Source organism: Austrofundulus limnaeus, unplaced genomic scaffold (assembly GCF_001266775.1).
Source record: "Austrofundulus limnaeus strain Quisiro unplaced genomic scaffold, Austrofundulus_limnaeus-1.0 Scaffold8, whole genome shotgun sequence".
NCBI lineage: Eukaryota > Metazoa > Chordata > Actinopteri > Cyprinodontiformes > Rivulidae > Austrofundulus > Austrofundulus limnaeus.
The window spans coordinates 3,843,845-3,855,154 of NW_013952410.1; the positions used below are offsets into that span (position 1 = coordinate 3,843,845).

The window sequence follows — 11,310 nt, forward strand, 5'->3', positions numbered from 1 at the left end:
ACGTTATCTATGTGAACAGCACCTTTGATGATTTTAGTGTTTTACGTTAATTGTGACAAATGTTGAGAGAGTGATATTAAATCATGAAAGGTGTCATCATGTGAGTATATCTGTAAATCTTATCAGCTTTCTTAACACGACTGCTCATCAGTCATTTCCAGGGACGGAATGCACCAATACACTGCAACATTTTTTTTCCTGAAAACTTCTGATTTTCATGATTGCCTATACTGATACATACAGTATACTTGATTTAATAATAAACACTAAGAACAAAATATAGTAGCAATTCTTGTCATTCTGACAGGCTTCTATATACACAAAGTGTCTAAAAATATAGCAAATTCTCTGTAATGTGTTGGCACATCACCTGATGATGATGATGATGATGATGATGATGATGATGATGATGATGATGATGATGATGATGATGATGATGATGATGATGATGATGATGATGATGATGATGATGATGATGAWGATGATACAGCGCGCGCCTCCTCCTGTCCTCAGGACCGTGCGTAAAAAAACAAGCTCCTCCTCTTTTTTCCCTTTCTCATTGGTCGCTGGTTGTTTCCATCTTTGAGCGCAACTTCAAGACGAGCTTGAACAGGTAGGTGTAACATTTTACAGACACTCCGTTACARTTAATGTGTTTAGTAAAATAAGCTCGTGTTAAGAATGTTTTTAAGCTAGCAGGGCTGCTCTGCTCGAAGCTCAGCGGGATGTAGCGGGAATGAGAGGGCTGGGATTCTGTACGCTAATACACTTTATATTGAATCAATAAAATAAAAAACGGCTTCATTTTAAACCGTAAATCTGTTTTTGTTTCGTTGGGGGTCTCCTGGCGTTGCTTCGCGGTTATTTCGTGTCGTAGTTTGACGGGTATCCTCTGTGCTGCGCCGCTAATCGATACGCCGGTGTTGTGTCGAAAAGTGATAGCCTGTCAAAAATTGATCTGCCGTTATCGCGCATGCGCAGTCTGTGTGAGAAGAACCGTTTTTTATTTTCTGCAGTTAAACGTAATWACAGTTTGTATATTTGTGACGTTGAAACAGCAAGCTAGAGACACTCAGACAGGCTGGGCGCGCTCCCAGTCATCAATATTTGGCACAACATCTGAGACTGAAGCAGCGTTTTAATCCATTGTCTGGACAGGCAGACCAGTTTTGTACGAAGGTATGAGATAATTGATGCTACGAAGATTATTGTGTCTGAGAATGTTCAAATGTAGAAATATGTAGGAGTAATGAAAAGGTCGAGAGCAACTTGATCAGCAACCATTGTCTTCAGATATTAATATCCTGTAAATTCCTGTACTCCTCTCCTCTCCTGTCCTCTCCTCTCCTCTCCTCTCCTCAGGATGGAGGCCCTGTTCAATGAGTGGCTGTGGCAGGAGCGGTACTGGCTTCCTCCTGGTATTGGATGGAAGGACACTGAGATGAAGGAAGATGAGGGCCACTTTCCTTTACCCAGGGATCTCATCTGCACTTTACCACTGGCCTTGGTCTTCATAGTGCTCAGATTTGTGTTTGAGAGGTGCGAATGTCACTACAGTAAATCACCGATTCAAAATCATTATTTTGACACTATTTGTTGGATTTGTGTACCAGTAATCTAAACACTGCTATTGTTATTGTTATTATCTAAACATGTAATGAGAAGCAGACATAAGTAGTTATGTTTTGCCCTGTCCTTTTCCGTTTTCAGCCTCAAGATGTTGCACACTTGCTTGGCATAAATAAGTAATGATGCATTTAGTCCTTCTGTARCTGTTTAAAACCAAATCATTAGTAAAGCAACCTTTTGCTGAAACGCTTCTGTGCTGATCAAAAACATTTGAAGAGAACAACTAATTTTGGTTCAGCTGAACAATGTTAGCATTATATTAACATTAATTATATTAACGCAAAATCATTACATTCCAATCATCACATCTGGCTTGTTATGCCAGACTCCTGATGTATCTGGACGTGTCTTGGAACAGCTTTAACCACTTTTCCATTCAAAACAACGATGCATTTAGGATTCAGCATGAGATTAAAGCGCAGGAAACACTGAGGCAAACAGTCTGTGCGTTGAATATTTTATTAACAGGAGTTGTTTTTAACTGCTCTTCACAAGCACTTATAAGTTGCCTTTATGGTTTGTTGTTAAATTATTTTTTAATACAAATCTCTGAAGATACTTAAACACTGCTGTGAGAGCAAACTGAATATTATTTTGTCTTTTATTTGAAATTGTGAGAAATTATTAGATACTTCTTTATTTTTAGACAATTGTTGACATTAAATATTTTGAACTTATAGAGGAAGTGTATGATCATTTGTTTTACATCACTATTACCGATCTTTTTTTTTTTAAAGATCTTTGATTATCAGAGAACCAGTTGGATTGTTTGCAATTTGTGTCTAATTGCAGACACACACACACGTGATGCTTGAACACATGATTTTACACGCCTTTCTCTACCAGTTTGCATGTTATTTTTTAACACACATGTTGCTCAATGAGAGCTCTGTAATCATTCATTTAGCCCTCCTGGGGTGATTGATATGCTTGTTAGTAACATCAGCTTTGCTAAAAGAAGGCATGGTTGAGAAGACGATGACAAAAGCTGAACACCAGCATGCATCTGTGCGTGTTTTGGGTTTGACGGACATGTGTGTCGTTTTGGTCGCTGCGACTCACAAGCCAGTCAGCTGGAAGGTGGATAAAGGCGTGTCTTCATTCAATCCCCTCAGGCCATGGCTGCTTTCTGTGTTATTGTTGCTGCATGTGTGTGTGTGTGTGTGTGTGTGTGTGGTATATAGATTCCTGTAACCAGACACTGTGTGTAAAGCTGCACTGACCTTCTCATTGTCTCTGATCTTTCGCTCGGTTCCCAGTTCCAGATGATTATCTCTGAGGTAGAGTTACACGTGACCATACTGTAGATGTGCGCACACACAGTCATTTATCAGAACATCTCGCACATGCTGATCCTCCGTCTGTCTTCTTGCAGACACTTAACGCAGATCAAGTGTCTGTTAACGACATATCAGATAAGGCCAAAGGCTATCTGGTCAAATGTCACAAAATACTCAAAGTTGCAGCTCCGTAAGCTGTCAGTAGATTCTAATGACTTATTACCGTTGAATTAACAGCACACTGAACAGTCGCTATTGGGAACTACACAGCATCATAACATAATTATTGTTCATTGAGTGTTACTGTTTCTAAAATATTTTGTCTTCTTGTGTTTTCTGTCCTGTCAGGATCATCGCAATTCCTTTAAGCAGATTTTTAGGTGTGAAGGATCGGATTCAAATTCAAGTCTCACCTGTCCCAGAATTGGAGGCCTTCTACAAGTACAAAAGTCGGCGACCATCCAAAGTTTGTATTCTTCTTCTATCTCGATTTATTGTCTAATCTTTCTATAACTGGAACAAGACAGATGATATTTAACTGTATCTGGGATTAAAGACCTCTGATTTCTGTTGCATCTCTGTGATGGGTGCTGGGGCATCCTCTTCTTTTCCTATATTAGAAGCTCTCAGTCCCACATATACATCCTACATATTTTATATAAAATATAAAATCATTCTATGGGATATAGATTTGGAGGCAGGTTAAAATAAAAAAAACAACTAAACAAGCAAGTCGACAGTTATTTAATCTGCTGTGATTGCGCAACAACTTCAGAATCAACATGCTAACATGTAGCATCCGTAGGCTACTTATGTAAACAGTGAGCTCAATGTGACGTCACGTCAGTTTCTACTCAGGCGAGTCACATCAGTGATGTGCAGAGCTCACAGTGGATTCTGATGGAGGTCACATTTAAAGTATAATACTAACTTTCGTGCAAAAAAAACTCAGATTTTTGCAAACTATCAGAATTGAGCATTAAGACCTGCAGTGTGAACGTAGCTCTATTTGATAGACTGAAAGAAATATTCTTGCTCTCAGTCCAAACATGTTTTCAGTGACAGTTTAAAGGAAATACAACTTTAATCAAAGGATTTTGTTTCACAGTAACGCACACATGCTTTGCAGAGTTGATGCCAGTGTTTGATGGACTTCCCACAGAGGAGAGCTCACTTGTTAAACCTGTTTTTACCCTTTGAATAAAAAAAAAGACTATCATCTTCCTTTGCAAGAATGTGAGTGTTTGCATACATTTGCAAACTGAACTGATAACATGCACTGCTGACACTTTATAAATGCTCTGATGTACATATTTGGTGTGATTACTTGTTGACATTATGTGTAGAAAACACAGCGTTGTGTCTTTTGAACGAGCTTAGGAATAAGGAAGCTTTCTAAAGAACGTCATTCTTAATGGCAGAGAGCAGGTCATGTGTTAAAACAAACTGTTTAGATGTTTAGCTGAGGTGTATTTTGTCTGAAGTACTTCCTTTTCTACGTGTTTTGTTTTGTTTTTCTGTACCTGATCTAAAGATGTATTCAGTGAATGTAAAATTTGTTCTTGACTTAAGGTGCAACATATTTTGTACACAGGCAGTTATGACTTTCTAAAGTAATTTAAATTTGCTTTTCAACAAGTTTGATCTGGTGGAAAGTAAAAAAAAAGAAAAGCCGATTTGCTGAGAGGCATGTCATGTAAGATTAACTATTGTTCGGTTTGATCTTACAGTTGTTTTGAGTTTCTGCTGAACAAACCTAAGGACAATCATTTTTCAAAAGTAGCTCAAAAAACCTTTGCCTTAAACATGCTGATCAGCTTGATTTAGTGCTCTTTTTTCACTTTAGGAATATACTGATTAGACCAAGCTGCTCTGTTGTTTACCGTCTACATCAGAAGACGTACGTGAATAATTTAACGGGTGTAAAACTGTCCCTTTGTGTGTTGTAAATTTTTTATCTGCTTATCAGTCAGCAGGTGCAGACATGCAGCAGGATCCAGGTTAAACTGGAACTTTCTCCACCTTTTGACTACTTTCATTTAGCATTGCAACACTGATGTTGCTGTGCAGACAGCAGGGCCGTGCACCTGTCAGGAGGACAAGACAGGACTTGACAAATCAAATTGAATTTTTACTGCTCAGTGAGCATTTATTTCTGTTTGTGCATGTATGCGTGTTTGATATGTCGCATATTCACCTGCCTGTGTGCCCTGGATTTCTTTGCACTCTTTGTTTCTCTTCTGCTGCACAAGCTGACAATTCCTATTGAGCTTATAGCAGCAAAAATAAAAGAGACGTATAAGTTACGTTTTGCTTTAACTAAGAATATTATACTCTTAACCTTAGAGTCAGGTTTCAGCCAGCAAGGACCTTTCTTCAGTAATGGAAGCCTGAGTAAAGCATCAGGGTGCAGAGAAAGAGGGTACTCTGTTTAATTTGAGCTCACGAGGCTCCAGTTCAGTCATGAACCTGGTTCAGTTTAGCTACAACTGCATCAACACTACTGCCAGCTGCAAAAGAGCAAATAACTTATTTCAGGTACTTTATTTGTTTTTGTATGTTTAGAGTGAGGTGGTGGGCTTGGTGAAGCAGTGTGATCTCACCGAAAGGAAGATCCAGACCTGGTTCAAGAACAGACGAAACCAGGACCGACCCAGCAAAACAAAAAAGTTCTGCGAGGAATCGTGAGTCGTCTCCCCCTCCGAACATTAACTAACTAATAAAACAATCTGCACTTCACTGATTTGTGTGAATTCGACTTTTGCAGGTTTGTTGATGTTTTTTTTTTTTTATCAACAGCTTTTTTCAACTCATGAATTGAATTTGTACAAATATCTAAGGGTCGGTAAAAGTATCGATTCATAAATGCATCGCAAAATTTTTTTTTTACCCAATTCAGTTTTGATTCAGAAAACCCTCTGATTAATTTCAGTCCCCTGGGTAATTTGTTGTGTTTTTATATTTTCACTCTGTATTTAGAACAAGTATTGTGCTACAGCTTTATTTTCAGACATTTTATTTCCCTTAGAGGGAAGTTCTTCTTCCATGAAGCAGCTCTGTTGTCCTCCATCCATATTTTCAGTTACAGACTGAGTCATTTCTACCTTCTCCTCTCTGTCAACGCTCTCTGGTTTCATTTAAAAGAGTCAATCGTCAGATATTGTCCAACATTAACCTTCAGGGTGGATATAGCTCGCTCACACTGAGGACCTATCCACATCATCATTTCACCAGAATGCTTTGTATGTAAATAAAATGGCTCTATCCATGTTAAAATATATTTTTTAAAAATTACTAAACAGCTTAGAGTATTTTTACAGTATTTATTTTACAGTTAAAATATATGTTTAACAAATAAAGTCTAATGTTACAACTAATCATGGATCCCTTTAAATCACGTGTCAAACACAAGGCCCGTGGGTGACTCCCGTGTGGCCTGCCGATTTTTTTTTCTTAACATGAAATTTCTTATGTCAACAGTAAACTTTTAATTTATGGTTAAATGCAACAAAATTAATTTAATAAAAATAAATGAAATAAAAATTAATTAAAAAAATTCCTGTCCCTGAGCTGTTGGCTTGAAGTAACAGCAATTTAGTTGGATAGCACAGTATTAATGTCTGAAATTAATCTGGTTTAAAGTCACCATCAAACATAAACTAAATCTGACATAATACAGCTACTCGCTAGAAACTCATCAGTTAGTAAAACTTTGTTTTACTTTTAATAATATTTCTGTATTTATTTCAGATTTAGTCAGTCATACAGTTAGTTCTTATCAGTGTTTAAAAGAGGACGTATTAAAACTGTTTAGTCAAAGTTAAACATGAAACATCAAAGTTCATTACAACTGGCCCTTCGAGGGCCACCATAACGCTCATGTGGCCCTTGGTGAAAATGAGTTTGACACCCCTGCTTTAAATGATAATAAACCATTTCTGTTTATATGGGCAAGAGAATAAAAACTTTAAAATTATCCACAGGGACTGCAATGAATTATTTGTGTACTTCTTATTATAAAATTAATATTGAAGCATTTAAAGCAATACCAAATAAAACTGAAATTGAATCTTATTGTGAGGTTGTTAACAATATGCCAGCCCTATAACATTGTATAACATGCAGTGATGATGGTTATTTTTGTCTTTGCAGCTGGAAGTTTGCGTTCTACCTGATAGCATTCACAGCAGGACTGAGCTCACTTATTAATGTAAGTGTCTATATTTTAACTTTTTTTGACAATCATATATTTTCACAGATTTTAATGATCATTTAATCACTGATATAATGGGAAAAGACATTAAAGGGATGTTGATAATTCAACATTTGTTTCATATACAGTACTAATATAGAACTGCTTTCAATTTGATGATATTTGGATAATTTTTGGACCAGTTCTTGTGTAACCAAATGAATGTTCCCTGAATATTTCAGACCTCATGGCTCTGGGATCAAAAAGAGTGCTGGAGGGGTTACCCCAAACAGGTAAGCAGGAAGTGGCACTATTTAAATATGCTGTTTTAAATACAAACAGCTTTTGTTTACATTTATTCTGTGACCTGATCATCCACACACTTTCCCACTTGATTTAAACATAACCTTCTTATTTTGTTGTTCGACACTGAAAAATTGTGCTTCCTCAACAACGTAGACTCAAATTTGCGTACCAACGGTACTGAGAGCTGACTAAAGCTGTAACAATCTGTTCAAGCGTCTTCAGGAGAACGGTGCTAATCCATGTAAAATAAAATAAAGCTGTGTTCAAGATAAAAGTGCTAAAATGTTGCAGGAGATGCTAATTTAAGACATCGACTTCTGAATGAACCAGCTTGTAATTCAAACGTAAACATAAAATGTTGTTATGTTGCGTTCTCACCGAATGCGATTTCAGTGTCAAAAGCGCGTCCAACGCTTCAAGTTGGACGCTTGTGCACTTTGAGGTCAGATGCGAGTCAAAATTGCTCTTGATACGTGCCGAAAGTCTCTTGGCTCTGTCGGTCTCTGTTTAATGACGGATGAAATAAAGAAAGTGGCTTTGCTTTATTTACTGAGAGCAAGAGCACGTCACGCTCACCTGACAATTAATTCATAACTAATTTAACAGATAATTCCAAGATGTTCTGAATTCGGTGAGTTTTACCACTCCAGGAGCTGCGAGCTGATGAGGCTCGCTTTCAGAAATATTTTAGCCCTGAGTCCAGTTTTATGAGCTGCTGACCCACGTCGGTGCTGATATCTCCTGCCTGGACACCGACTACAGGCACTCGATTTCAGCTAAAGAGCTCCTGTCCATCTGTCTCGGGTTAGTGGACATCATTCAGGAAACTGTCCTATCAGAAAATCTGTCACTACGTTACACAGTGGAGTCGCTCTGATTGGCTGACCCGCTGCGTTGAGCTGCAAAAGTTTGGATTTTCCAAATCCAGCATTCAATGTTTCGCACGTCAAGCGCGTCGGACGTTCAAAACGCGACGCAGCACTTCCCGACACTCCTAGACTTTGCATGTAAACCTGACGCTTGAAAACACGTTTTGTGTGAATGCAGCATTACACTGCAAGTGTTTTAGAGAAAACAAAGGACAGCAAATTACAGTTGTCACTCTTATTAGACTGAAGCTTGGGTAATAGTTACAAAATATATTAAGTAAAAAAAATTGTATTGGTTTTCCTTTTTTATTTTGACTGCTGTTCTACTTGACGATGGTGAAAAAACTATTTCATTAACCTGACTGGCAGCACCTGGGTGTACCAGAAGGTCAAATCAAGTTTCAATAACAACAACAAAATAAGATTTCTGTTAATTGCAGAGACGTTTTGGTTAGTTTTTCATGTGCACAATCCACACACTCTGCTCTACTGCTCATCTCACAAATGCATGTTCCTTACAAATGTGGCACCATTTAAAAAGGAAATTAACAGACTTTCCAACAGAATAAAAGTTACTGCCAAGAAGCTTTTGTTACAACAAAGAAATAATCTACCAAACCCACATGTCCTTTTCTTTTTATGCTGTTTATACGAGAAATAACGTTATGATTTTATGAACTATAAGCATTACTGTAACTTATTTGAATGGCTGCGCTGTAGTTTTAACACTAATGTTTGTGGTGTGAACAAATAGCTGAAATGTATTCAACAAAATCAAGTCTTTAGTGAAGGAGAGTTGGCCTTTGTCACAGATCTGCAGCACAGATTGGTTAGCACACCCTCTTCCTTCTATGAACATTTATCTAAATTCCTCCACTTGTTTTACAGGAATGCTGCTTTAGAATGTCTGCAGTTTTTGTTTTAAAAGCTGGTATCTGTTGTGTTTCAATGACAGTTGGGTATGCCTGAACGTCACCACAGATTCATGGAAACCACCCCAAGGGTCATGACCTTAAAACAGAAAACATTACAGAAAGAAAACACAGAGCCATAGCTGTCTGCATCTGCAGGGACTGATTACAGCTCCTGACTGTTTCCTTTTCTGAATTGTTTTTAGCGATAAAGAACTGGAATAAATGTTTCAGTCCACTTCCTACCATTGTGCGCTGCAAACATTAAACATTCTGCAAGACCTATTTTTGTTGTTGTTTGAGATAATACACCATAACTTCCTTTCACTAAAACAAGTTTTTTCTAGAGCAAAATGAACCTTATGAAGCAGGAATGTTCTCGTGCACTCACACATATCACTGGGTATTTGTGGGTAGTTTAAAGAGGAACTTACCCCAAAATTAACTTTTTTTAGCTGATAAACTATCTAGAATGTGTCTAAAATGTTATATAGTACTGTTTCTATGCTAATTTTGATGTTTTTGTGCGTATTTGTTSAAATCTGTAATATTTGGTCTAAAAACATCTTTTTGCTGCTCATATGGGTAGAGCAGTGGTACTGCAGGCTAATTTGCATATTGGTTAACGGCTCTCCACGGTGACGTGTCTTCTCCACGGTTTCGTCATAGCAGCTGTGTTCTGATATAAAAGCCTCTCTCTAAGACACGCCCCTGCAGCAGTCAGTGGTTGGAACAGCTAGCATAGCATGATCATCTGTTACAGCTTCGTATTAGCATATTAGCGGCGAACATCACTTAAACACACACACACACACATACACACACAATGCCTCAGCAACACAAGGCTTCATGTATCACTGAATCAACCTTTGAACCAGCAGCTCGATCTGATAAGACTTTAGCCCCACTGAGCTCCACAGCCTGATTCTCCTTCAGGTGAGGAGAAGAGGAGATGGAGGCTGCCTGCGCTGCGCTGCTCTCTCTCTCTCTCTCTCTCTCTCTCTCTCACACGCACACACACGCACACCCCAGCCCGCTGTACGCCCTGCAGAAACAGGTAAACAAGAACAGAATGTGTGTACACACGCAACGCAGCAGGGCAGTCTGGGTCGGACAGAGCTCAGCCGTGGCTGCGGTAAAGAGCTTCGTGATCCAGGGAGACAACAGAAGTCAGTCCCAGACTGAGCTGACTGGTCATTTTAAATGAAATATGTCATAAATAATTGTGTATGTCATGAAAATTTAATTGTTTAGAACGATCAGAAATGTTAGCTTGTCACGCTCTCTGTCTCTCTGACCCACAAAATGATTGTGGCAAAGACCTCATCTATTGCCAGTTTAAACATAACATAATGAAAACACAGTCTTTACAACCACAATATCATTTTTATTAATTTAGGATATTTGCTTTTATTTTCTGTGACAAGTATGAGGAATAACATGAGATAAGAGTGATTTTTAACACAAGTTGATGTCTGAAGTTTATCTTAAGGACTCTGACTTGATGTGTCATGACCCTCAGATTTGGGACAAGTGAGGTTCGTTTTGTGTGTTTTGTTACCTCTAATCACAACTCACTATTCTCCAGGTCTTGCTCTTGCAAGGACACCAACATCAATATCAATGTGGCTTTAATGAACAGTTTTATTAAGACTCCTGATTTTACAGTTAAATGTAAATGTTTACTCATCGTCATTCGCCTCCTGTCATTCTGCAGCCCGTGTCAGACACTCACTACTGGTATTACATGCTGGAGATGGGTTTCTATCTGTCCCTGATTCTGACTTTTTCTAGGGACGTCAAACGAAAGGTGAGCCTGACTCGTGTACTCTAACAACTAAATGTTTTTTTCTTCTTGCCTTATGAAACTTTTTAAAGTTTTTGTGCTGATTTATCCTGTACTTAATCCTAACTTTGTACATTTTGTGTTTACTGTTATTTCAGTTCTGAGTGTTGTAGGATTTTTATTTTTTATTTTTGGGTCTGTTGTAAGAGTTTATTGGTATTATTAAAAGCCTATTTAATGGCATTCAACAAAATTTGAAATTCTTAATTACATTTTGCAGTAAAATCAACATTACAGTTTCTTTAGGCATAAGATTGGCCTATATACAATATATATA

The 11,310-nt window shown here is 38.0% G+C and overlaps 1 protein-coding gene across 2 annotated transcripts in view; it reads left to right on the top strand.

Moving 5' to 3' along the window:
* The first annotated feature begins 497 nt into the window (after positions 1–497).
* The window catches only part of cers4b (ceramide synthase 4b), a 20,314-nt gene continuing 9,501 nt past the window's right edge, over positions 498–11,310 (top strand). Inside the window, exons 1-7 of one of the 2 annotated variants that reach the window (XM_014000565.1) lie at positions 498–613; positions 1,363–1,539; positions 3,258–3,375; positions 5,475–5,593; positions 7,062–7,119; positions 7,344–7,394; positions 10,905–10,997. In XM_014000565.1, the coding sequence (XP_013856019.1) occupies positions 1,364–1,539; positions 3,258–3,375; positions 5,475–5,593; positions 7,062–7,119; positions 7,344–7,394; positions 10,905–10,997 (615 nt within the window). In that variant the 5' untranslated portion in view covers positions 498–613; position 1,363. Of the gene's footprint in view, positions 614–644; positions 1,180–1,362; positions 1,540–3,257; positions 3,376–5,474; positions 5,594–7,061; positions 7,120–7,343; positions 7,395–10,904; positions 10,998–11,310 lie in introns of those variants that run through there. The other variant, XM_014000572.1, reaches the window with a different exon arrangement.